At 48.4% G+C, this 27553-nt stretch overlaps 3 protein-coding genes and 1 pseudogene across 5 annotated transcripts in view; 3 read left to right on the plus strand and 1 right to left on the minus strand.

Moving 5' to 3' along the window:
- LOC144483992 (uncharacterized) overlaps window positions 1-27553 on the plus strand; it is a 126425-nt gene that overhangs the window by 49202 nt on the left and 49670 nt on the right. The window lies entirely within an intron of this gene.
- On the minus strand, window positions 10722-13431 carry LOC144483961 (uncharacterized). Of its 2 annotated transcripts, none has more exons than XM_078202533.1 (2): window positions 13327-13431; window positions 10722-12802 (listed from the first exon to the last, which is right to left on the minus strand). In XM_078202533.1, exon 2 carries the CDS (start codon window positions 12442-12444, stop codon window positions 11554-11556), a length of 891 nt encoding a protein of 296 aa, XP_078058659.1. In that variant the 5' UTR covers window positions 12445-12802; window positions 13327-13431; the 3' UTR covers window positions 10722-11553. The 2 variants fall into 2 exon arrangements, with proteins under 2 accessions (XP_078058659.1, XP_078058658.1); XM_078202532.1 differs by having other exon boundaries at window positions 10724-12802; window positions 12972-13411.
- On the plus strand, window positions 13563-22879 carry LOC144483966 (uncharacterized). Of its 2 annotated transcripts, none has more exons than XM_078202542.1 (2): window positions 13563-13594; window positions 20593-22879. In XM_078202542.1, exon 2 carries the CDS (start codon window positions 20923-20925, stop codon window positions 21679-21681), a length of 759 nt encoding a protein of 252 aa, XP_078058668.1. In that variant the 5' UTR covers window positions 13563-13594; window positions 20593-20922; the 3' UTR covers window positions 21682-22879. The 2 variants fall into 2 exon arrangements, with proteins under 2 accessions (XP_078058668.1, XP_078058667.1); XM_078202541.1 differs by having other exon boundaries at window positions 13582-13648.
- Window positions 19363-19463, plus strand: LOC144484001 (U2 spliceosomal RNA; annotated as a pseudogene).

Raw genomic sequence — 27553 nt, forward strand, 5'->3', positions numbered from 1 at the left:
AGAAAGTAGAGGCGTTGGTGAGCTTTCTTAACAAGAGTGTCGACATGGGGAGACCAGGACATGTTTTTGGTGATCTGGATACCTAAAAACCTGAAGCTCTCGACCCTTTCTACTTCGTCCCCATTGATGTCGACATGGGCATGTTCTTCTTTATGCTTCCTCAAGTCGATGACAATCTCCTTTGTTTTGTTGACATTGAGGGAGGGATTATTGTTGCCGCACCAGTTCACCAGGTTCTCTATCTCATTCCTGTACTCTGTCTCATCATTGTTTGAAATCCGACCCAGTGCTGTGGTGTCATCAGCAAACTTGAAAATCGAATTGGAGGGAAATTTAGCCGCACAGTCATAGGTGTAGAAGGAGTATGTTAGGGGGCTGAGAACACAGCCTCGTGGTGCACCGGTGTTGAGGATGATCGTGGAGGAGGTGTTGTTGCCTATCCTTACTGTTTGTGGTCTGTGAGTTAGGAAGTTCAGGATCCAGTTGCAGAGGGAGGTGCCGAGACCCAGGTCACGGAGTTTGGAGATGAGTTTCGTGGGACTAATAGTGTTGAAGACTGAGCTGTAGTCAACAAATAGGAGTCTGACATAGGTGTCCTTGTTATCTAGCTGTTCCAAGGTTGAGTACAGGGCCAGGGAAATGGCGTCTGCTGTGGACCTGTTGCGGCGGCAGGCAAACTGTCGTGGATCCAGATAGTCCGGGAGGCTGGAATTGATTTGTGCCATGACTGACCTTTCGAAGCACTTCATAATGATGGATGTCAGAGCCACCGGCCGATAGTCATTAAGACACGCTGCTTGGTTTTTCTTAGGTACCAGGATGATGGTCATCTTTCTTGAAGCAGATAGGGACCTCAGATTGTTGTAAAGAGAGGTTGAAGATGTCTGTGAATACTCCTGCCAGCTGATCCACGCAGGATCTGAATGCACGTCCGGGTATCCCATCCGGGCCAGTTGCTTTCTGTGGGTTGACCTTCAAGAAAGCTGCTCTGACATCTGCAATGGAGACCCCAGATACAGGTTCATCCAGGGCTTCCAGGGTGGAGAGCATGCTCTCGCTGACCTCTTGCTCAAAACGAATGCATTGAGCTCATCAGGGAGAGGAGCGTTGGAGCCGGCGATTTTACATGCCTTCATCTTGTCGCCTGTTATGTCTTGCAGACCTTGCCACAGTCAGCGGGGGTTGGTGTGGCTAGCCTGGGACTCTAGCTTGGTCCGGTATTGTCTTTTGGCATCTTTGATGGATCTCCTTAGATCATATCTGGTAACAAAGAAGTTAGATAAAGGAGAACTAGTGGACCTGATTTATTTAGATTTCCAGAAGGCCTTTGACAAGGTGCTGCAGAGGAAACTGTTAAATAAGTTAAGTGCCTATGGTGATAAGGGTAAGATCCTGGCATGGATAGAGGATTGGCTGGCAGAAGGCAGAGAGTGGGGATAAAGGGGTCTTTCTCAGGATGGCAGCCGGTGACCAGTGGTGTGCCTCAGGGGTCAGTGTTGGGACCACAACTTTTCACAATATACATTAACGATTTGGAGGAAGGAACTGAAGGCACTGTTGCTAAGTTTGCAGATGATACAAAGATATGTAGAGGGAGAGGTAGTATCGAGGAAGCAGGGGGGCGGCAGAAGGACTTGGGACAGGTTAGGAGAGTGGGCAAAGAAGCGGCAGATGGAATACAATGTGGAAAAGTGTGAGGTTATGCACTTTGGAAGGAGGAATGGAGGCATCAACTATTTTCTAAATGGGGAAATGCTGAGGAAATCAGAAACACAAAGGGACTTGGAAGTCATTGTTCAAGATTCTCTTAAAGTTAACGTGCAGGTTCAGTCGGCAGTTAGGAAGGCAAATGCAATGTTAGCATTCATGTCGATAGGCCCAGAATACAATAGCAGGGATGTATTTCTGAGGCTGTATAAGGCTCTGGTCAGCCTTCATTTGGAATGTTGTGAGCAGTTTTGGTCCCCATATCTAAGGAAGGATGTGCTGGCTTTGGAAAAGGTCCAGAGGAGGTTCACAAGAATGATCCCTGGAATGAAGAGCTTGTCCTATGAGGAACGGTTGAGGACTCTGGGTCTGTACTCATTAGAGTTTAGAAGGATGAGATTGAAACTTACAGGATACTGCGAGGCCTGGATAGAGTAGACGTGGAGAGAATGTTTCCACGAGTAGGAACAGCTAGAAATAGAGGGCACAATCTCAGACGAAAAGGATGATCCTTTAAAACCGAGATGAGGAGGAATTTCTTCAGCCAGAGAGTGGTGAATCTGTGGAACTCTTTGCCACAGAAGGCTGTGGAGGCCAGGTCATTGAGTGTCTTTAAGATAGAGATAGATAGGTTCTTGATTAATGAGGGGATCAGGGGTTCTGGGGAAAAGGCAGGAGAATGGGGATGAGAATAATATCAGCCATGATTGAATGGCGGAGCAGACTCGATGGGCCGAGTGGCCTAATTCTGTTACTGTGTCTTATGGTCTTATGAGTTGAGACTGGGGTGGCGTCGGACGATGTCACTGAGGTGGAAATAGGCAGTCTTGATGATGATGTGGCTGGAAGCTCATCCTGGAGTGAAATATTTCACCATGCTTGTGAACAGCCTGGTTCCGGCTCCGACAGGGAGTGGAGTTTGTCGTGGTGACTGAAGACAATGGGTTCAGACTTCCCAGTATTTATATGGAAAACATTTCTGTTCTCTTAGTCCTGGATGTCAGACAAGTCAGGATGGTGTGTGTGAGTTGGAGGGGAACTTGGAGCTGATGGTGCTAACCACTGTGCCACCGTGCCGCAGAATGCTAAATGGAATGAGAGAGAGAGTGTATGTGTGAGGGGCGTGGGTGGAGATTTAAAGAATGTTCCATAGAAACTACAATTGTCTGTTTTGAATTTCTATCATGTGCTGACAGTGATGATTTTATTGGAAGGAGAGGTTTTGAAAATGGAAATCTCAAAAGAGTCACTTGATTCATAAGGACGTGAAAATCATCAGCCTTTTTAACATCAGTGTGACTGGAAAAGCACTGAGATTCGCACACCCGTATCAGAGTGTTCCAGTGCACTGATTGTGGAGAGACACAAGGACTCCGACACCATGGAGAAACCATGGAAATGTGGAGACTGTGGGAAGGGATTCAGAGCCCCATCTGAGGTGGAATCTCATCGACGCAGTCACATCGGGGAGAGACCGTTCATATGCTGCACTTGTTGGAAGGAATTCAATCATTCATCAAATCTGCTGAGACACCAGTGAATTCACACTGAGGAGAGGCTAGTCACCTGCTCACAGTGTGGGAAGGGATTCAGAGATTCACCCACCCTGCGGGGGGGGGGGGAGGGGGGGGGGAGGGGGGGGGGAGAGCAGGGGGGTTAGAGCGGCGGGGGGGGGGGGAAAGGAGCAGGGGAGGGGAAAGAGTGGGGGGGGGGAAGAGCAGGGGGAAGAGCGTGGGGGGAAAGAGCGGGGGGGAGAGAGTGGGGGGGAAAAAGCAGGGGGGGGGAAGAGCAGGGGGGTGGAAGAGCGGGGGGGGAAGAGCAGGGGGGTGGAAGAGCAGGGGGGGATAGACCGGGGGAAAAGAGCAGAGAGGGAGAAAGGAGCAGGGGGAGAAAGTGTAGAATTCGTGTTTCGGAAGTCGGATCAAAAACTGAAGAGACACAGGTTTCTCCGAAAGCCGCCTTTATTGCATCAGAGGAGAGATCGCAAGACCATGCACATCCAGCATGGGTTTGTGAGTCTCTGTCTGGCTTACAAAAAAGTTTCAGTGATACATGACGGAGATACATCCACAAACTTCTGTTAGCCAATAAGGGCATAGCTGTATTGTTACATTTTGATTAGATTACTTTCAAGGACAAAAGGCCAATCGATAAGGCCCTGCCCTCCGAAGCCAGAACCACAATTACCTATCAGCAGTTTCTTTAACGTGATCATTAGTTTCACTTGTCGCCCTCGCCTCAGGCCCTTTCCAAAACCAGTTTATCCCTCAACTGATTTCTAGTTACGCATCCCAATTTTAACCCTTTCCTCTTCTCAATCTACCTTATACACATTCTCAAAAGAGCAAGGGGGGGAAAGGAGCAGGGGGAGGGGTGGGGGGGGGGGGAGAGCAAGATTGAGAGAGAGAAAGATTGGGAGAGAGAGAGAGAGAAAGATTGAGAGAGAAAGATTGACAGAGCGAGAGAGAGAGAAAGATTGAAAGAGAAAGAATCCAACCCCTGTAATCACTTGTGAACTTGTTGGTGTCTCTGCAGGTTGGATGACCGATTGAATCCCTTCCCACACACAGAGCAGGTGAACGATCTCTCCCCGGTGTGAACTCGTTGGTGTCTCCGCCGTGTGGATGACCTCCTAAACCTCTTTGAGCAGTGAGAGCAGCTAAACGGTCTCACGTCAGTGTGAATGGACTGGTGGATCATCAGTTCCTGAGGGCTTTTGAAGCCACTCCCACAGTCAGAGCATTTAAAGGGTCTGTCTTGGGTGTGAGTGACCTTGTGGCTCAACAGGTTGGGCAACTGAGTGAATCCCTTCCCACACACAGAGCAGGTGTACGGTCTCTCTCTGGCATGAACCCGTTGGTGTGTCAACAGATTGTTAACCGAGTGAACTCTTTCCCACAGTCAGAGCAGGTGAATGGCCTCTCCCCAGTGTGAACTCGCTGGTGTACCCGCAGACTGGATGACCTTCTAAACCTGTTTGTGCTGTGAGAGCAGCTGAACGGTCTCTCCTCACTGTGAATGCGCTGGTGGGACACCAGTTCCCCAGAGCTTTTGAAGCTACTCCCACAGTCAGAGCATTTAAAGGGTCTCTCCTGGATGTGAGTGAGATTGTGTTTCAGCAGGTTGGATAACTGACTGAATCCCTTCCCACACACAGAGCAGGTGAATGGACTCTCCCCAGTGTGAACTCCCTGGTGTGTTTGTAAATGGGATAACTGAGTGAATCCCTTCCCACACACAGAGCAGGTGAATGGTCTCTCTCCAGTGTGACTGCGCCAATGAGTTTCCAGTGCAGATGGGAACCTGAATCCTTTCCCACAGTCCCCACATTTACACAATTTCTCCATGGTGCGGGTGTCCTTGTGACTCTCCAGGCTTGACAATCAGTTCAGTTACAACATAACATGGGTGCGGTCTCTCTGCTGCAATGTATTTTCAGGCTGTTTAACTGGTTAAAGTTCTTTCCACAGTCACTCAGGTGTGTGCATGTTTCAGTGTGTGTGTGTCTCGGTGCTTTTCCAGTCACACTGATGTTTAAAATCTCCTGAAGCAGACAGAGCAGAGAAACATTTCCATTCTAGATTCAAATGTCGATGATATTCAGGTCCCAATGAACTGAGTGACTATGTTAGATTTTGATGTGAAGTTTGGTTTGATATTCGTCTTTAAATTTTCGCCTTCTGATATCCTGCTAAAGGAATTTACAAAAGTCATCAGTGTCAGCACAGGATAGAAATTCAGAACAGACAATTCAAGTTTCTATGGAGCATTCTTTCCTCTCTCATTCCCCAAAAGCTGTAAATCTCCATCCCACACATTCTCCCTCCATTCTCACTCTGCTGTATCTAATATTCAACCTCCCAATTCTCCTGAAGGTGCTGCTTGAGGCTGATTGACAGATCCATGCTCACTGCTTCCTGTCCTGGACACAGAGAGCTGAAAATTTCCATGCAGGCGGCCAGACAGATAAATGTCTACATTACTGGAGGAAAAATGTGTGGAATATACAGACCGAATTCACTTCCTTTCCCTTCAGTTGCTGCAAGTCCCCAATTTCCCCCAGAATGAGAAAAGAAATGGAAAGGGGGAAACATTGATTTTCTCCCAGATGTTGCCCTCTTTTTCGGTCAAACAAAATAAACAAACTCAGATTAAATCAGGACAAAGTAAAAGGGGCAGCTCCCAAAAAGGAGGGGGAACAGCCCGAACAGAAATCAAAGTACAAAGGAAACTTAAACATCAAATCATAATGTGATTATTAGGGTCAATAATGCACCCCAACCCCTGCGGTGCCCAGCGGGCGCGGAAGGCGTCAACCGCGCCCGTGAACACCGCATGCTCCCTCTCCAGGGACACATGGCCGCGAACGTAGCCGCGGTAGAGGGGAAGACAGTCAGGATGGACGGCCCCCTCGATCGCCGGCTGCCTGGACCGGTAAATGGCGCGTTTCGCCAGGAGCAGGTTCACGAGGAGGTCGCCATCCCGACCCTCCCCTCTCCGCACTGGGTGTGCGTAGATCAGGAGCGTGGGACTGAAGTGCAAACAAAACATCAATAAAAGGTTCTTTAGGAAAACATAAAGGGAGTGCAACCTAAGACACACAACATAGACATGGTCCACGGACTCCACAAGGCCGCAGAAAGGGCAGTCTTCGGAGCCCGTGAACCAGTGAATCCTACGGTTGTGCGGAACTGCTGCATGCATCACCCTCCACCCCAGGTCCCAGACGTAAGTGGGGGAGATCCCTCCGTAGAGGGACCTCCAGCGGGGACCTCCGCCACCCGGCAGCAACAAGGCCCGCCATGGTGTACCCGGGCGACAGGCGAGGAGGCGGTAGTGGAAGGTGTGCAGCAGCAGCCCGCACAGGAAACGCCTCCGCGCGGTAGAAAAAGGCACGGAGGACATTTCCGCGAGGCGGCTCAGGCTGTGGGGCACCTCACCCAGGGGGGGGGGGCTGAGGCTTTGGGCCAATGTGGAATTCTGCCCGAACAGGGGAACGCTCGGGCGGGATCCCACCGCATGCCTGCGCCGTCTCGAGTTTGCGTGCAGTTTCGGGGCCGAGCACGACCGTCCTAAGGTCTAGGATGGCTTTGGCCGCGCGCCAGACGGTCGTCCCCGCGCGCTCAGCCAGCACGCGGGGACTCATCCAGCCCGCTCCTCCGACATCGAGCACGTCCCCGATTCTGGTCACCCCGGCGTCCACAGCCCTCCTCTCCGCCAGCCACCTGAAGTCACGAGAGCCGCTACTCCTGACGGGGGAGAGCTGCGTCGCGAGGCGACCGTGTTCCAGACAGTGAGGAGGTCCTGGTAAAAGACGGGCAACTCCTGCAGGGTGGTCGGAACACGCCCCAGTTCGATATGCAGGAGCTGCACGTCATAATTGAGGCCGTGCCACTGGCAGAAGAAATACGTTGCCATGGCACACCACTGTGGAGGGGGCTCAACGTAAAGGTACCTCTGCAGGGCCTGGAGGCGGAAGGTCGCTATCTGAGTGCGGAGGCACACCAGACCTTGTCCACCCTCCTCAAGCGGGAGATGCAAAACTGCAGCAGGGACCCAGTGCAGTCGATTGCCCCAGAAGAACCGCACGAGGGTTCTCTGGATATCGGTGACAAAGCCAGGGGGAGGGGTCAAAGGGACCAGCCGGTACCACAGCATGGAGGTGACCAGCTGGTTTATGACGTGAACTCGCGCCCGTGAATGGTCACAAACACTCACATCTGAAACAATTTAACTGATTTTAATATTAAAATCTCCTGCTGGAGCCTGCAGCTGGAAAGATATCAGAAGCATTGGCATCAGAGAAAAATCTCCCAGTTGAGGAAATCCCCGGGGAGCGGGGGTGATGTCACTGTGCAATTGTAAGTATGCAATGAGATCACAGACAGGAACACAGAATACCTGGGTCTGTGCAAACCAGTGATCACCACACATTATGGAGGATGTGAGGCTCCTTGACAGGGTGCAGAGGAGATTTATCAAAATGGTTTCAGGGATGAGGAATTATAGTTACAATGTTAGGCTGGATAACTTGGGGTTATTTCTATGATTCTTGGGGTTATTTCTATGATTCTATGAACTTGGGGTTGTTCTCCTTGGAGCAAAGTAGATTGATAGAGGTGTACAAGGGTACATGGAGGTGTCAAAGTTTACATGCTCTGTTTACACGTGTACAAGCCCTGACTATGGGTCATCCAGTCTCGAAACGTTGGTTCTATTCTCTCTCCACAGATGCTGTCAGATCTGCTGAGATTTTCCAGCATTTATTGTTTTTATTTTCCTTTCTTTTTCCTTCTCTGCCACCGCTCTGCCTCATCAATAAGACATTGGGACTCAGGGTTGATGCAGTTTGATGGACAAGTTGTCTCCATTCTGAACACTGGGGAACAAGCCCCTCCCACTGATTGACAACATTGCCCTCTACAAACATGGCGGCCGCACGTGCGCACTGCTGCATATTGCCCCCAATAAAGGTGGCGAACGTTAACCCGGGACGAACACGAGGAGCTGCAGCCCTTCTCGGTACAAACTGGGTCCGAGAAGTTCTCTTCCGCGGTTTGCGGCTGACACAACATGCTTACGCAGCGTTTCCACCCACCTGGACGATCCATTGCTCTCTCCGTACCTCCAATCACCTCTAACAGATTTCCGAGCCCAGAACAAAAGCCGTTTCCCATCGCCATTACTCACACTGCGCATGCTCCAGTCAAAGCTGGCCCCGCCCCTCTTTCGCTCCCATTGGTTGGAGGACCGACCGCTCCATGTCGGTCCTCCAGCACTGTCCCCTCTTCCCATTGGTCCGCGCTGCCGTCAATCAGCCGGGCATTGTGACGGTGATTTGCTGCTTGTCCAATAATAACAGTAAGAAGTTTAACAACACCAGGTTAAAGTCCAACAGGTTTATTTGGTGGCAAACGTCACACAAGCTTTCGGAGCCTCAAGCCCCTTCTTCAGGTGAGTGGGAATTCTGTTCACAAACAGGGCTTATAAAGACACAGACTCAATTTACAGAATAATGGTTGGAATGCGAATACTTACAGCTAATCAAGTCTTTAAGATACAAACAATGTGAGTGGAGAGCATCCACTCTAAACACGTTGGACAAGCCCTCCGTATACACAGGATCTGCTCGGATGAGGAGGATCGCAACAGACACCTCCAGACGCTGAAAGATGCCCTCATAAGAACAGGATATGGCGCTCAACTCATCGATCGACAGTTCCGACGCGCCACAGCGAAAAACCGCCACCGCACCGACCTCCTCAGAAGACAAACACGGGACAAGGTGGACAGAGTACCCTTCGTCGTCCAGTACTTCCTCGGAGCGGAGAAGCTACGGCATCTTCTCCGGAGCCTTCAACATGTCATTGATGAAGACGAACATCTCACCAAGGCCATCCCCACACCCCCACTTCTTGCCTTCAAACAACCGCACAACCTCAAACAGGCCATTGTCCGCAGCAAACTACCCAGCCTTCAGGAGAACAGTGACCACGACACCACACAACCCTGCCACAGCAACCTCTGCAACACGTGCCGGATCATCGACACAGATGCCATCATCTCACGTGAGAACACCATCCACCAGGTACACGGTACATACTCTTGCAACTCGGCCAACGTTGTCTACCTGATACGCTGCAGGAAAGGATGTCCCGAGGCATGGTACATTGGGGAAACCATGCAGACACTGCGACAACGGATGAATGAACACCGCTCGACAATCACCAGGCAAGACTGTTCTCTTCCTGTTGGGGAGCACTTGAGCGGTCACGGACATTCAGCCTCTGATCTTCGGGTAAGCGTTCTCCAAGGCTGCCTTCACGACACACGACAGCGCAGAGTCGCTGAGCAGAAACTGATAGCCAAGTTCCGCACACGAGGACGGCCTCAACCGGGATATTGGGTTCATGTCACACTATCTGTACTCCCCACAGCTTGCCTGGACTTGCAGAGTTTCACTGGCTGTCCTGTCTGGAGACAATACACATCTCTTTAACCTGTCTTGATGCTCTCTCCACTCGCATTGTTTGTACCTTTAAGACTTGATTAGCTGTAAGTATTCGCATTCCAACCACTATTCTGTAAATTGAGTTTGTGTCTTTATATGCCCTGTTTGTGAACAGAATTCCCACTCACCTGAAGAAGGAGCTTAAGGCTCCGAAAGCTTGTGGCTTTTTCTACCAAATAAACCTGTTGGACTTTAACCTGGTGTTGTTAAACTTCTTACTGTGTTTACCCCAGTCCAACGCCGGCATCTCCACATTAGCAATAACAGAGTCTCAGTGTAACAATGACACACACAGGCTCCAATACAATCAGAGTGGAGATGGGGCACAGAGACAACACAGCAAAGCACTGACTTACTCTGAGTGTAACAAATACAATGTTTGTTCAAATAATAAGAGTCACGTTGCAGTATGTTAGCGAACACAGCATTGGATCCAATGTAATGGTAATACAGTCAGTATCTCGTGCACCAGAACCAAAGTTTAGGTTTCATTTGATAGTGTGAGTGAGTCATGGTCTATTGATATAATGTATTTAAATTCCGATGTGTGTTACTCTGCCACTGTCAGTATCAGACAATAACCTGTCTGTTATTCCAATTCTGCTGTATTCTACAACTGCAGTTTCAGTGTCTCTGAGGTCATTTTAACTGCAGGTAATCTGACATTAATGGAGACAAGAGGCCCAACAAACATTTGATTATAATAGGAGGACAAAGTGTAAGGGAGCAATGATATTTTAAGGTGTCTGTGTTATGGTGAGTGTCACTGGGAGGTGAGTGATAAAATACACGTGGAAACATCATGACAGAGACACATGTGACTGACGCGGCCTGACTGAGAGCTGTTATACTCGAGGCGAGAATAATGAGGACATGGGGAACTCCTGAGATTTCTGATATCTGAGGTGTATCTGTTAGAGGAACTGAAAATAATCAGTTCCTCCTCATGGTTATCTCCAGTTCTCAAGTTACACAGACACACAGGAAAGAGATCTGACAGCTCATCAAACCCAATATTTTAATCTTCTGTTTGAGACACGTTATGACCGAAAAGATCAAACATTAAAACCTTAGGAGAGAAACATTCAGAATGTCACAAAGATGAGTGAACTGTCCAATTAATCCCATTCACCATAACTCTGCCAATTTACCTTCTGCAAGTATTTATCCAATTCCCTTTGAAAGCTACTATTAAACCTGCTTCTAGCACTTGTCAGTTTGTGCATTCCAGATCATATCAAGTTATTGTGTAAAACATTCTCCTTATCACCCCCTCCAGTTCTGTTGTTAATTAAATTAAATCTCTGTTCTCTGCTTACAGACCCTCCTGCACCGAGCAAATCGATTCTCTCCATCGACAGGCCCTTGTGCTCCTGGGAGATAATTTCTCTCCATTGACACTATCATAAATCATTTGTCGTTTTAAACACCTCTATTTAATCTCCCCATCACATTCCCTCATCTAAGATGGATAACGCATGTTTTTCCTGCCCTGAAGAATTATATGGACTCAAAATGTTAACTGTTTCTCTCTCAACAGATGCCACCGGACCTGCCGCGTTTTTCTGCTTTTCTCCCTGTTTTTCCCTCTATAATCAATCAGAAACTCTTCATGATTTTGAACATCTTGATCAAATAGGAACACACAAAGCCTGAGAGAGATACAGAGGAAGGGAGAGACAGAAAGACTGAGAGAAAAATTGAGAAAGATTCTCCCCAGTGTGAACTTGCTGGTGTTTCAGAAGATAAGATAAATGAGAAAATCCCTTCCCACAGACAGAGCAGGTAAATGGCCTCTCCCCACTGTGAATTCTCTGGTGTGTCAGCAGGTTGGATTACTGACTGAATCCCTTCCCACACGTGGAGCAGGTGAACGGCCTCTCCCCAGTGTGAACTCGCTGGTGATTCAATAGGTTGGATGAACGAGTGAATCCCTTCCCACACACGGAGCAAGTGAATGGCCTCTCCTCACTGTGAACCTGCTGGTGTGTCAGAAGGTTGTATGAACGGGTGAATCCCTTCCCACATTCAGAGCAGGTGAACGGTCGATCCCCTGTGTGGAGTTGCTGGTGTATCAGAAGGTTGGATGAATTAATGAATCCCTTCCCACAGTCTGAGCAGGTGAAGGGCCTCTCCCCAGTGTGAATTCTCTGGTGGTTCAATAGGGCAGATGGACGGCTGAATCCCTTCCCACACACACAGCAGGTGAATGGCCTCTCCCCAGTGTGAGTATATTGGTGCGTCAGCAGATCTTTTTTATTTTTAAAGCTCTTCTCACAGTGGGAACAATTAAAAAGTTTGTTATCAGAGTGAACAAGTTGATGTGTCTGCAAGTGGGATGACTGAATGAATCCTTTCCCACACACAGAGCAGGTGAATGGTCTCTCCCCAGTGTGAATACGTTGGTGCGTCAGCAGATCTTTTTTGCATTTAAAACTCTTCTCACAGTCAGAACATGTAAACATTCTCTCATCTGTGTGAACAAGTTGGTGTGTCACAATGTGGGATGAGCGAGTGAATCCCTTCCCACACACAGGGCAGGTGAACGGCCTCTCCCCAGTGTGAACCCGTCGGTGAGTCAGAAGGTTGTATGAATGGGTGAATCCCTTCCCACAAACAGAGCAGGTGAACGGTCTCTCCCCAGTGTGACTGCGCCGATGAACTTCCAGTTGTGATGGGAAACCGAATCCCTTCCCGCACTCCACACATTTCCACGGTTTCTCCATGGTGCTGGTGCCCTTGTGTTTCTCCAGGTTGGATGATCAGTTCAAGCCTCATCCACACACACAACATACACGTAGTTTCACCCTGCTGTGAACTGTGATGTTTTTTCAGGCTGTGTAACTGGTTAAAGCTCTTTCCACATTCAGTTCACTGGAACACTCTCACTCGGGTGTGTGTTTGTCTCGATGCTTTTCCGGTCATACTGATGTTTAATTTCTTTGCCCACAGGCAGAACAGACAAATATTTCTCTTTCTATATTCAAAGACCAATGATATTCAGCTCCGAAGGAACTGAATGACTTTGTCAGATGTGATGTCCGGTTTGAGTTTTCTGTCTGCCAATCTTTCACTTCCAATATCCTGTAAAAACAGTTTAGAAAAGTCATCACTGTCAGAACACGATACAAACTCTGAACAGACAATTCTAGTTTCTCTGGAACATTTTTTCCTTTCTTGTTCCCCCAAATCAGTAAATCCCCATCCCACACACTCTCCCTCCTCCCTGGGCTGAAATCCAAACCCATCTCACCATTTCTTTCCTCCACTCCCAGTTTTCTCCCTCCCTCTCCTCTGTCTGGGGTCAGTTCTCCAGCTGCTGTCTGCAGACTGACAATAAAACCAATGGGTCTTACTGGGGGTGTTGGGGCCTCCAGCGGGTGTTTGTGAATCCTCCCCGCCCACCTCCCAGGGTTTCCTTCCTTCCCAGAGATCAGAGTCCTCATTGATTTGAGGCCAAAGTGTAACCTCTTATTTATTGTCCCCCTCCCCCATCCTCTGATGTGAACCATCCTCCAGTGGCTGAGCCAGGATGGGGCCGTTAACCTGGGCCTGTTCCCGGGAGGGAGGGAGGGAGAAGCCCCGCAGCTGCAAACCAGGGAGCTGACAATGATTCTGAAGGGTTTGCGGATCCACAAAGTGTTTCCAAATCCTCCCAGCCACCGCCTAACGCTGACTCCGCTTCTCCGGGACAAACAAGCGCCAAGGACAGCAATGACACTGCGCATGCTCCACATCACAATGCCCGGGGGCTGATTGACGGCAGTTCCGGACCAATAGGAAGAGGGGGCGGGTCTGGAGGACCGAGCGGGAGCGGCTGGTCCTCCAACCAATCGGAGTGAATGAGGGGCGGGACCTGAAGCATGCGCAGTGCGGGTAATGGCGACGGACAGACGGACGGTTTTCATGTGGAAGCGAGATCAATACGAGGTAGAGGGCGGCGCGCGGGGAATGATAAATGTGGCGGGTGGGTGGAGAGACTTTGTAAACATGTTGTTCAAACCCAAACCCCGGAAATGAACTTCCCGGTCCCCCCCTTTGTACCAAATGGAGCTGCAGCTTGTAGTGTTAGACCCGGGCTGACTGCCGCCATTGAGGCTGCATGTGGGAGGCCGGCAGGGATTGTGATCGGAGAGTGAAGCCCTGACGTCACAATGGAATGGGTGAGAGTGTGACGTCACAATGGAATGGGTGAGGGTGTGATGTCACAATGGAATGGGTGAGGGTGTGACGTCACAATGGAATGCGTGAGGGTTCCAGATGAGCTGAGACTGGGCTGGAGTCGGGCGATGGCACTGACATGTGGCCCGGTGGCACAGTGGTTAGTGCAGCTGCCTAACAGCGCCAGGGACCCGGGTTCAATTCCAGCCTCGGGTCGCTGTCTGTGCAGAGTTTCTACATTCCCCCTGTGTCTGTGTGGGTTTCCTCCGGGTGTTCCGGTTTCCTTCCACAGTCCAAAGGGCCCTGGCAGATATATTTAAAATGTTGGTATCCACGGGTGAGGTGCCGAATGATTGGAGGATAGCTCATGTTGTTCCGTTGTTTAAAAAGGCTCAAAAAGTAATGTGGGAAATTATAGGCTGGTAACTTTGATGTCAGTAGCAGATAAATTATTGGAAGGAGTACTAAGAGATAGGATCTGCAAATAGTTGGATAGACAGGGACTTATTAGGGAGAGTCCAGCTTTGTGCGTGGTCGGTCATGTTTAACCAATCTATTAGAGTTTTTCGAGGAGGTTACCAGGAAAGTGGATGAAGGGAAGGCAGTGGATGTTGTCTCCATGAACTTCAGTAACGCCTTTGACAAGGTCCCACATGGGAGGTTAGTTAGGATGGTTCAGTCGCTAGGTATACATGGAGAGGTAGTAAATTGGATTAGACATTGGCTCAATGGACGAAGCCAGAGAGTGGTAGTGGAGGATTGCTTCTCTGATTGGAGGCCTGTGACGAGTGGTGTGCCACATGGATCAGTGCTGGATCCATTGTTGTTTGTCATCTATATCAATGATCTGGATGATAATGTGGTAAATTGGATCAGCAAATTTGTTGTTGATACAAAGATTGGAGGGGTAGTGTTTAGTGAGGAAGGTTTTCAAAGCTTGCAGAGGGATTTGGACCAGCTAGAAAAATGGGCTGAAAAATGGCAGATGGAGTTTAATGCAGACAAGTGTGAGGTATTGCACTTTGGAAGGACAAACCAAGGTTGAACATACAAGGTAAATGGTAGGACACTGAAGAGTGCAGTAGAACAGAGGGATCTGGGAATACAGATACATAATTCCCTAAAAGTGGCGTCACAGGTAGATAGGGTTGTAAAGAATGCTTTTGGTACATTGGCCTTTATAAATTAAAGTATTGAGTAGAAGAGATGGAATGTTATGATGAGGTTATATAAGACATTGGTGAGGTTGAATTTAGAGTATTGTGTGCAGTTTTGGTCACCTAATTACAGGAAGGATATTAATAAGGTTGAAAGAGTGCAGAGAAGGTTTACAAGGATATTGCCGGGACTTGAGAAACTGAGTTACAGAGAAAGGTTGAATAGGTTAGGACTTTATTCCCTGGAGTGTAGAAGAATGAGGGGAGATTTGATAGAGGTGTATAAAATTATGATGGGTATAGATAGAGTGAATGCAAGCAGGCTTTTTCCACTGAGGCTAGGGGAGAAAAAAACTAGAGGACATGGGTTAAGGGTGAAAAGTTTAAAGGGAATATTAGGGGGGACTTCTTCACGCAGAGAGTGGTGGGAGTGTGGAATGAGCTGCCAGATGAAGTGGTGAATGCGGGCTCACTTTTAACATTTAAGAAAAACTTGGACAGGTACATGGATGAGAGGGGTGTGGAGGGATATGGTCCAGGTGCGGGTCAGTGGGACGAGGCAGAAAAATGGTTCAGCACAGACAAGAAGGGCCAAAAGGCCTGTTTCTGTGCTGTAATATTCTATGCTTCTATGTGCCCGTTAGAAAGATTGGCCATGATAAATTGCCACTTGCTATCAGGGGGTTAACAGGGAAATATGTGGATAGGGCCTGGATGGGATTGTTGTCGGTGCAGGCTCAATGGGCTGACTGGCGTCCTTCTACACTGTATTTTATTATTCATTATTATTAATTAATTACTATTAATGATTCTTTGAATGAAGGTGGTCTTGATGATGATGTGGACATGTGGCTGGAAGCTCATCTTGGGATGAACTATTTCACCCTGGTTGTGAACAGCCTGGTTCAGCCTCAGACAGTTGCCAGGAGGAGAGATAAAGTTGTTGGCGAGGGAGTGGAGTTTGTAGTGGGGACTGAACACAATGGGTTCAGTCTTCCCAGTATTTATATGAAATAAATTTCTGTTCTTTCAGTACTGGATGTCAGACAAGTCAGGATGGTGTGTGAGTTGGAGAGGAACTTGGAGCTGATGGTGTTCACAGGGTTTGGAAATTCTGTCAAAGTTCCTGTTGAGTTGTAGATGTATAAAATATCTCTCCTCACCTCCGGCCTCTCCTAATTCTCTCTGTTTCCACTCAGAGTGTGGAGATGCCGGCGTTGGACTGGGGTAAGCACAGTAAGAAGTCTCACAACACCAGGTTAAAATCCAACAGGTTAATTTGTTAGCATAAGCCACTAGCTTTCGGAGCGCTGCCCCTTCATCAGGTGAGTGGGAGTTCTGTTCACAAACAGGGCACAAAGACACAAACTCAATTTACAGAATAATGGTTGGAATGTGAGTCTTTCCAGGTAATCAAGTCTTAAAGGTACAGACAATGTGAGTGGAGAGAGGGTTAAGCACAGGTTAAAGAGATGTGTATTGTCTCCAGCCAGGACAGTTAGTGAGATTTTTCAAGCCCAGGCAAGTGGTGGGGGTTACAGATAGTGTGTCATGAACTCAAGATCCCGGTTGAGGCCGTCCTCATGTGTGATTGACAGATCCATGCTCACTGCTTCTTGCCCTGGATGCAGAGAGCTGAAAATTTCCATGCAGGCTGCCAGACAGATAAATGTCTACATTACTGGAGTAGAAATGTGTGGAATATACAGACCGAATTCACTTCGTTCCCTTCAGTTGCTGCAAGTCCCCAATTTCCCCCAGAATGAGAAAAGAAATGGAAAGGGGGAAACATTGATTTCCCCCCAGATGTTGCCCAGAGGAGGAAGATTCACTCTGAAGCTCATTGGACAACTTCCACATTGTGATGTCACAATGGAGCCCTGCCTGAGTCAGCCAATAGGAATCACTGTGCTCCGCGGTGACGATTCCAGGTTCCAGTGAGCAGGCCCGGGCGGGTGGACCCTGGAGCCCCGCCCCCACCCATTGTTCCCCTCCCCCTGCACCTCCTCGAGCCAAGGTTTCCAGGCAACCGGCTGACGGCTCCGGCCAGAGCGAGAAGCCGCTCGGTGAGCTCCCCCTCCGCCCGGCCCGGGACTGCGCATGTCCAAGGGAGGGGGAAGCTGCACATGTGCGGGGGAGAATCCACCCTCTGATCTTCATGCTGAGGTGTTGACCAATGGGAAGAGTTGGAGGACCGGAAGGACTCTGGTTTTCCAGCCAATCAGAGCGCGGGCTTTGTGTGAATGAAGATTGATCTTCAGACAGACTCAAACCTCCTCCTGTCTCCGCATCTGAGGTCCCGGCTGACCTGCGGAGGATGCGAGAATGCCAGGCGGTATACTCCGCCGCGTCCTCTGCCAGGATCAACTGGGCTAAGTGCTCCGGACTCCTTGTCGGTCCTTGGGAGACGGAGCTCAGGCCTTTCACCTGGAGCAGGACCAACCTCCTCTACTTGGGGGCCCATCTCTGTCCAGCCGAGGAATCCTGGCCGGCGAACTGGCGGGAGCTGGAGGCCAAAGTCTCCGCCCGCCTGAGTCGCTGGACAGGACTGCTCCGAGTGCTGTCCTACGGGGCGCGAGCCCGCGTCATAAACCAGCTGGTCGCCTCCATGCTGTGGTACCGGCTGGTCCCTTTGACCCCTCCCCTGGCTTTGTCACCGATATCCAGAGAACCCTCCTGCGGTTCTTCTGGGACAATCGACTGCACTGGGTCCCTGCTGCGGTCCTGTATCTCCCGCTTGAGGAGGGCGGACAAGGTCTGGTGTGCCTTCGCACTCAGATAGCGACCTTCCGTCTCCAGGCCCTGCAGAGGTACCTTTACGTTGAGCCCCCTCCACAGTGGTGTGCCATGGCGACGTATTTCTTCCGCCAGTGGCACGGCCTCAATTATGACGTGCAGCTCCTGCATATCGAACTGGGGCGTGCTCCGACCACCCTGCAGGAGTTGCCCGTCTTTTACCAGGACCTCCTCACTGTCTGGAACAAGGTCGCCTCGCAACGCAGCTCCCCGCCCCCCCCTGTCAGGAGTAACGGCTCTCGTGCGAGAGCCGCTGCTCAGGAATCCGCTCCTCCAGCCGTATAACTTCAGGTGGCTGGCGGAGAGGGGGGCTGTGGACGCCGGGGTGACCAGAATCGGGGACGTGCTCGATGGCGGAGGGGCGGGCTGGATGAGTCCCCGCGTGCTGGCTGAGCGCGCGGGGACGTCCGTCTGGCGCGCGGCCAAAGCCATCCTAGACCTTAGGACGGTCGTGCTCGGCCCCGAAACTGCACGCAAACTGGAGACGGCGCAGGCGTGCGGTGGGATCCCGCCCGAGCGTTCCCCTGTTCAGGCAGAATTCCACATTGGCCCAAAACCTCAACCCCCCTCCCTGGGTGAGGTGCCCCACAGCCTGAGCCGCCTCGCGGAAATGTCCTCCGTGCCTTTTTCTACCGCGCGGAGGCGTTTCCTGTGCGGGCTGCTGCTGCACACCTTCCACTACCGCCTCCTCGCCTGTCGCCCGGATACACCTTGGCGGGCCTTGTTGCCGCCGGGCGGCGGAGGTCCCCGCTGGAGGTCCCTCTACGGAAGGATCTCCCCCAATTACGTCGGGGACCTGGGGTGGAGGGTGATGCATGCAGCAGTGCCGCACAACCGTAGGATTCACTGGTTCACGGGCTCCGAAGACTGCCCTTTCTGCGGCCTTGTGGAGTCCGTGGACCATGTCTATGTTGTGTGTCTTAGGCTGCACTCCCTTTATGTTTTCCTGAAGAACCTTTTGTTGATGTTTTGTCTGCACTTCAGTCCCACGCTCCTGATCTACGGACACCCGGTGCAGAGAGGGGAGGGTCGGGATGGCGACCTCCTCGTGAACCTGCTCCTGGGCCTGGCGAAACGCGCCATTTACCGGTCCAGGCAGCGGGCGATCGAGGGGGCCGTCCATCCTGACTGTCTGCCCCTCTACCGCGGCTACGTTCGCGGCCAGGTGTCCCTGGAGAGGGAGCATGCGGTGTCCACGGGCGTGGTTGATGCTTTCCACGCCCGCTGGGCACCGCAGGGGTTGGGGTGCATTATTGACCCTGATAATCACATTTTAATTTGATGTTTTTAAGTTTCCTTTGTACTTTGATTTCTGTTCGGGCTGTTCCCCCTCCTTCTGGGGAGCTGCCCCTTTTACTTTGTCCTGATTTAACCTGAGTTTGTTTATTTGGTCCTCCAGCCAATCAGAGCTCCCCATTGTCTGAATGCGGAAGTTGGTTGGCCAATGAGCTTCAGACCAAACCTCCTCCTCTCGGCAACATCTGTGAGGAAATCCAAAGGTGTTCTGTCAGTATATTAAGAGCAGGAGGTATCGCTTCTCGGCCTTTTGGCTAAGATCCAGTGTAGTATTGACATGCTGTGCTTGGTTGAAGTCATTTGGTTACATTTTAGCTTAATTTGAAGCAATTTTTACAAGCGGCATCTCGGAATGCACAATGAATAGTCAGATCCTCGGAGGTACAGAGGATCAGAGGGACCTTGGTGTGGATGATCATAGATCTCTGAAGACAGTCGGACAGCTACATAAGGTGGTTCAGAAGGCACGTGGGATACTTGCCTTTATTAACCAAGGCATTGACTATAAAGGCAGGGAGGTTATGATGGAGCTGTATAAAACACTGGATAGGCCACACCTGGAGTACTTTGTGCAGTTCTGGTCGCCACACTATGGGAAGGATGTAATTGCACTGTAGAAGGTGAAGAGGAAATTCCCCAGGGTGTTGCCTGGGCTGGAGTGTTTCAGCTATCAAGGTAAACTGGATAGGCTGGCGTTGTTTTTCTTGGAGCAGAGAAGGGTGAGGGGACCTTATTGAGGTGTATAAAATTCTGAGGGGCACAGATGGAGGGGGACAGGAAGGAACTTTTCGCTTTAGTAGAGGGGGCAATAACCAAAGGCATGGATTTAAGTTCAGGGGCAGTAGGTTTATAGAAGATGTGAGGAAAAACCTTTTCACTCAGACGGTGGTGGGAATCTGGAACTCACTGCCTGAAACATTTAAGAAGTATTTAGATGAGCTCTTGAAATGCCATAGCATACAAGGTTACGCACCAAGAGTGGAAAATGGGATTAGAATAGAAAGGTGTTTGATGGTCGGCGCAAACACGATAGGCTGAAGAGCCTCTTTCCATGCTGTCAAACTCTATGACCACCCTCACAGGCAGCAAGTTCAAGACTATCATCAGTCACAACCCCCTGTATCTTCACTAACTGAAACAATCCATTTAAAACATTCTTAGTCGAGGAATATAGTCATATTTCTGTTCGGCCGGAAGCCTGCATGGAGATTTCCAGCTCTCTGTGTCCAGGACAGGAAGCAGTGAGCATGGATCTGTCAATCAGCCTCAATCAGCACCTTCAGGAGAATTGGGAGGGTGAATATTAGATACAGCGGAGTGAGAATGGAGGGAGAGTGTGTGGGATGGAGATTTACAGCTTTTGGGGAATGAGAGAAGAAAGAATGTTCCATAGAAACTAGAATTGTCTGTTCTGAATTTCTATGCTGTACTGACTGTGATGAATTTTTCAAACTCGTTTTACAGGATATCAGAAGGTGAGGATTTACAGACAAAAACTCAAAACAAACATCACATCAGCATTCAATTTATCGGGACCTGAATATCACTGACCTTTGATTCTAGAAGGTGAAATGTTTCTCTGTTCTTTCTGCTTCAGAAGATTCTCAACATCAGCGTGACTGGAAAAGCACTACGAGTGAGAGTGTTCCAGTGCACTGAGTGTGGAAAGAGCTTTAACCAGTTACACAGCCTGAAAATACATCACAGCATTCCCAGCGGGGAGAGATTATACTCGTGTTCTGTGTGAGATTTAACTGATTGTTTAACCTGGAGAGTCACAAGGACACCCGAACCATGGAGAAACCGTGGAAATGTGGGGACTGTGGGAAGGGATACAATGCCCCATCAGAGCTGGAAACTCATCGACGCAGTCACACTGGAGAGAGACCATTCAGCTGCTCTGATTGTGGGAAGGGATTCACTCAGTCATCCCACCTGCAGAGACACCAGCGTGTTCACACTGGGGAGAGGCCATTCACCTGCTCTCAGTGTGGGAAGGGATTCACTCGGTCCTCCCACCTGCTGAGTCACAAAGTCACTCACACCAATGAGAGACCCTTTAAATGTACTGACTGTGGGAGTGGATTTAAAAGTTCTCGAGAACTGGTGTCCCACCAACGCACTCACAATGGGGAGAGACCGTTCAGCTGCTCTCACTGCACAAAGAAGTTTAGAACGACATTCCATCTGCGGGAACACCAGCGAGTTCATACTGGGGAGAGGCCATTCACCTGCTCTGTGTGTGGGAAGGGATTCACTCAGTTATCCATCCTGCTGAGACACAATCTCATTCACACCAATGAGAGACCCTTTAAATGTTCTGACTGTGGGAGTGGATTCAAAAGCTCAGTGGATCTGATGTCCCACCAGCGCATTCACACTGAGGAGAGACCGTTCAGCTGCTCTCACTGCTCAATGAGATTTAAATGGTCATCTGCACTGCGGATACACCAGCGAGTTCACACTGGGGAGAGGCCGTTCGCCTGCTCTGTGTGTGGGAAGGGATTGACTCGGTTATCCAACCTGCAGAAACACCAACAGATTCACAAATGATTATCGAGTTGGTTTCTGCTGTTAATCACATCCAGCACTGAACCATGTTCATTCTGACAGTTGGTGAAGTGGAAGGTTGAAGGGTTTTCTTTCTGCTGGACTGGCCGGTTTCGCCCCTCTGCTTCCAATGAGCTGATGCTCTTTGAGCCTGGGAGAGCACATTTCCAATGAAATAAGAACAAAGAAAATTACAGCACAAGAACAGGCCCTCCAAGCCTGCACTGATCATGCTGCCTGACTGAACCACAACCCCCTACCCTTCCGGGGACCATATCCCTCTATTCCCATCCTATTCATGTATTTGTCCAGATGCCCCTTAAAAGTCACGATCGTATCCGCTTCCACTACCACCCCCGGCAGCGAGTTCCAGGCACCCACCACCCTCTGTGTAAAAAATCTGCCTTATACATCTCCTTTAAACCTTGCCCCTCGCACCTTAAAGCTGTGACTCTTCCACTCTGGGAAAAAGCGTTTGACTATCCATTCTGTCCATGCCCCTCATAATATTGGAGACTTCTATCAGGTCGCTCCTCAACCTCTCTTGTTCCAGTGAGAACAAACCAAGTTTCTCCAACCTCTCCTCATAGCTAAACAAACAAATAAAATGATCCACAAAAACTGATGAAAGACATTTATTTTATCCTGGATAGTAAATAGTGTTTTTCCTCCACTGCAGGTAGATCTAAAATAAATACAGAAAGAACTGGAAAAACACAGGTCTGGCAGCATTTGTGGAGAGGGAAACTGAGTTAATGTTTCACGTCCAATGTAACTCTACTTCAGAACTAGAGGGAGAAATGTGATGGGTTTGATACTGATGAGAAAGGGGGAGGGTCAGGTCGAACAAAAGGGAAAGTCAGGGATTGGTTAGTGGGCGACGAGATTAAATGTCAAAAATGTCCTGGAACAAAAGGCAAAGGGAGAGGTAATGGTTGTAGTGAAGAAAGAAAGCAGTTTTGTCACTAGATTAATTGTATCCCCAATTACTTGCCCCATTTTCTGTCATTATCAGGAATACAATAGAATAATTTCACACCATCCCTTTATCTGATTCTATACAATCCCTGTACAAATGTTGAGGCTAATCAGAGCTGGAAGGTCTCTCTCGCCAGTACATTTATCTTCACTGCACATTCTTTACATACACAGCAATTAAACTTTTACATTTGACTGCAAATAAAACTCAATCTTTCATTACAACTACTGACTTATTATTGATTCATTAACTTTAACTCAATTATGGCTCACTACTTATTCAACCATCTGTTACTGACTGGTCGCTAATTGTTAGAGTAATCTTTAATTAATATATTTGGTTAACACAAGATACAATGGTTCAAAAATATACTTTGTGAAAGACACAAAGCTTTCTTACTAATCTTGATCAGGTTGAACAATCAGCCTCATTCTTGAGCCAGACTTTAGCAGAATATAATGTCCTCTAACTTATCAAAATGATTGAAGAATTCCTTAATTGCTTGCTCAGCCGTGTCTGGAGGCTTTTAGCTTTATGATATAAAGTTCTCATCACATGTTAGAGTTTAACATGGCTTCCTTGACCTAGTTATATTTAACTGTTAATACAGATGGAAGTGATCATTTTCATTTCTGAGGCACCCCTACAGTTTCCCACATCACAACAGTGACCACACTTCAAAATAACTTGACCGTAAAACACTTTCCAAGATCTTGTGGTCATGCAAGAAGCTGCAGAAATGTAATTTCCTTTTTAGAAATAGTCCCCAACTTGGATACATCACACTCAGTCCGCTCATTGAGATCATTAATAAAGACTGAGTCTTAATTTTGAGTAACAACCATGTCTTTCACTCCGTTTCCAAATCCCCTGTGAAAATCCAAACACAATATATCGTGAAATTATTTGGTTTAAAACAGAATGAGTTGTTGTGATTTGGAATTCACTGTCAGAAAATGGTGCAGGAAGCAAATTAAACTGGATCTTTCAAAAGGGAACTGGACAGATTCGAAATGAAATATGGGATTAATGGAAGATCTTGTTCAAAGGGATATCATGGGTACAATGGCTGGAATGGCCTCCTTCTCTGCTCTCAGATTCATTTGCATCTGATGAAAGTGATAAATATCTGGAACCCACTTCCGGCAAGGGGGAGAAGCAGAGATGATGGAATCTTTCCAAAAGGAAATTGGATGGGCAATTGAGGGAAATAAACCTACAGGGGTCTGGGGATCGACGGGGCAATGGTTTGATTCACAGGGAACGAGCATGGACTTAATGGGGCAGGTGGCCGCATTCGTGACCCTAATTCCTGACTGATCTAAAGAGAGTACAACCTGATGTGTAACCATAAAGCAAATGAAGACAGCAGCAAAGGCTGATGGTTAGAAGAGCTAACTCTGTATCAGGCTGAGTACTGTGGGAGGATCAGGCTGAAGGAGTTCTGCACTGAGGAATGGACAAAGGAGCTCATTGATTGGGGGCAGTCGCTCTGGCAGGAACTTTCAAAAGTTAATTGAAGGAGTCTGTGGGAAGGCAAAGGGACCTCTGGCAAGTGGCAAGCTTCAAAAGTGTGTTAACCAGGGTTCAGGGTAAGCACAGTCCTCTTAGAGTGAAGAGCAAGGCTGGTAGACGTAGGGAACGCTGGATGACTCGGGATATTGAGGCCCTGGTCAAGAAGAAGAAAGGGGCACATGACATGCATAGGCACTGGGATCAAGTGAATCCCTTGAAGAGTATAGTGGGTGTAGGAGTAGAGTTAAGAGAGAAATCAGGAGAGCAAAAAAGGGACACGAGATTGTTTTGGCAGAGAAGGCAAAGGAGAATCCAAAGAACTTCTGCAAATACATAAAGGGCAAAGGCGTAACAAGGGAGAGAGTAGGGCTTCTTAAGAATCAACAAGGTAATCTATGTGCCGATCCACAGGGATGGGTGAGATCCTAAATGAATATTTCTCATCAGTATTTAGTGTTGAGAAAAGCATGGATGTTAGTGAACTTGGGGAAATAAATAGTGATGTTTTGAGGAGCGTACATATTACAGAGAAAGAGATGCTGGAAGTCTTAAAGAGCATCAAGAAGTGTATCCCAGGACATTGTGGGAGGCTAGGGAGGAAATTGCAGATCCCCTAGCAGAGATATTTGAATCATCGATAGTCACGGGTGAGGTGCCTGAAGATTGGAGAGTGGCAAATGTTGTGCCTTCGTTTAAAAAGGGCTTCAGGGAAAAGCCTGGGAACTACAGGCCAGTGAGCCTCACATCTGTGGTGCGTAGTTGTTGGAAGGTATTTTGAGAGACAGGACCAACAGGCATTAAGAGACGCAAGGACTGATTAGGGACACTCAGCATGGCTTTGTGAGTGGAAAATCATGTCTCACAAATTTGATTGAGTTTTTTGAAGGGGTAACCAGGAAGGTGGATGAGGGCAGTGCAGTTGATGTTGTCTACATGGACTTTAGCAAGGCCTTTGACAAGGTACCGCATGGTTGGTTGTTGCATGAGGTTAAATCTCACGGGATCCAGGGTGAGATATCTAAATTGATACAAAAGTGGCTTCTGGACAGAAGCCAGAGTGTGGTTGTAGAGGGTTGTCTTTAAAACTGGAGGCCTGTGGCCAGCGGTATGCCTCGGGGATCAGTACTGGGTCCACTGTTATTTGTCATGTATATTAATGATTTAGATGATAATATAGGTAGCATGGTTTGCAGATTACACCAAGATTGGTGGCATAGTGCACAGCGAAGAAAGTTATCTTCGATTGCAACGGGATCTTGATCAATTGGGCCAGTGAGCTGACGAATGGCAGATGGAGTTTAAGTTAGACAAATGCGAGGTGATGCATTTTGGTAGATTGAACCAGGGCAGGACTTACACAGTTAATGGGAGGACGTTGGGGAGAGTTACAGAACAAAGAGATCTAAGGGTACATGTTCAGAGCTCCTTGAAAGTGGAGTCACAGGTGGACAGAGTGGTGAAAAAGGCATCGGCATGCTTGGATTCATTGGTCAGAACATTGAATACAGGAGTTGGGATGTCTTGTTGAAGTTGGACAAGACATTGGTGAGGCCACACTTGAAATACTGTGTACAGTTCTGGTCACCCTATTGTAGAAAGGATATTATTAAACTGGAAAGAGTGCAGAAAAGATTTACTAGGATGCTACCGGGACTTGATGGACTGAGTTATAAGGAGAGGCTGGATAGACTGGGACTTTTTTCTCTGGAGCGTAGGAGGCTGAGGGGCGATCTTATAGAGGTCTATAAAATAATGAGGGGCACAGATCAGCTGGACAGTCAATATATTTTCCCAAAGATAGGGAAGTCTAAAACCAGAGGGCATAAGTTCAATGAGAGGGGAGAGATACAAAAGTTCCAGAGGGGCATTTTTTTCGCACAGCAGGTGGTGAGTATCTGGAACAAGCTGCCAGAGGCAGCAGCAGTGGTGGGTACAATCTTGTCTTTTAAAAAGCATTTAGACAGTTACATGGGTAAGATGGGTATAGAGGGATATGGGCCAAATGCGGGCAATTGGGATTAGTTTAGTGGTTTAAACAAAAAGGGCATCATGGACAAGTTGGGCCGAAGGGCCAGTTTCTATGCTGCAAACCACTGTGACTCTGTGACTCTATGACTCTATCTCTGAAAATAAACAGCGGACACAAAGCGGATTAGGAGGAACAACAACGGAATAATTGCCTCGAGATGGAAATGGGGAATTAATTTGGTGATTGATGGATTTCACCCAAAGGTTCAAAATGACCGAGCTGTGATCAGGACAATAACCAGAGTCAGACAGAATTTCACCCCCATGGTTCCAGTTAGAGCTTCAGAAACAGAGACAGTGATCACTGACTGTGCCAGAACTGTAATTGGAGAAGTTGAAACAGTCAGTGGAATGGTATGAGGTCGAACGTGACTCCCTGTCTCCGCCCATTTTTACATCTTCAAACAGGCGCTTTCTCTAAAAGGAATGGGTGACCTTGCATAAGTGATCAGAGAGCGCCCTCCCGTGGACAGCACTGCCGCATATTGGAAACAGACACACACACGGCCACCTGCAAAGACTGACACATTTCGAGATATTAGAATCATAGAATCCGTACAGTACAGAAGAATGCCATTCGGCCCAGCGAGTATGTACTGGCCACAACGCCACCCAGGCCCTATTCCCGTAACCCCATATATTTACCCCGCTAATCCCCCTGACACTTGGGTCAATTTAGCATGGCTAATCAACCGAACCTGCACATCTTTGGATTGTGGGAGGAAACCGGAGCACCTGAGGAAACCCAGCAGACACGGGGAGAGCAGATACATACACGGCCACGTGCAAAGGCTAACACATGTAAGGATATATAACCATGTAGATATATGCCCAGGCACTGACATCAACGTCCCTCGCTATAAATACAGAATTATTCTGTAGATTTGTGATATATATTAGTCTCAGCTGTTAACCATGATAATACATGAATAACGCCACCTCCGTGTTCACTAGAAGCGTCGTATACCGCACAGAATCAACAAAGTATAGACACAGGGACAAGTAAACACAGTGATCGATTCTCAAACCGATCGACTCAAACACAGTCACTGAGGAAGATAAACAATCAGATTAACACAGCCATAGACACACTAAAGAGAAGCGCGCCCATTGACAATGCCAAAAACGTACTAGTTCCAGAGAAAACTCCCTGAACTGGAATTCCCTGGGGTCGTGTCAGTGCGGCAATATCCCGTTAGATAATCATTGCGATGGAACTGTCCATTTTAACAACAGGAACAGCCAGAAATCTATTTCTTATCAATGGTGATCATTAATTGATGACTATAAGCAATTGACGACTATTGGAGAATAAGCAACAATGGATGGATTTATTTTTTACAGTCAAACATA

This window comes from Mustelus asterias, unplaced genomic scaffold (assembly GCF_964213995.1).
Source record: "Mustelus asterias unplaced genomic scaffold, sMusAst1.hap1.1 HAP1_SCAFFOLD_85, whole genome shotgun sequence".
NCBI lineage: Eukaryota > Metazoa > Chordata > Chondrichthyes > Carcharhiniformes > Triakidae > Mustelus > Mustelus asterias.

Bases quoted from the DNA above. Each gene is read 5' to 3' on its own strand.
- LOC144483961 (XM_078202533.1), bottom strand. From the start codon at position 12,444: ATGGAGAAACCGTGGAAATGTGTGGAGTGCGGGAAGGGATTCGGTTTC.
- LOC144483966 (XM_078202542.1), top strand. From the start codon at position 20,923: ATGGAGAAACCGTGGAAATGTGGGGACTGTGGGAAGGGATACAATGCC.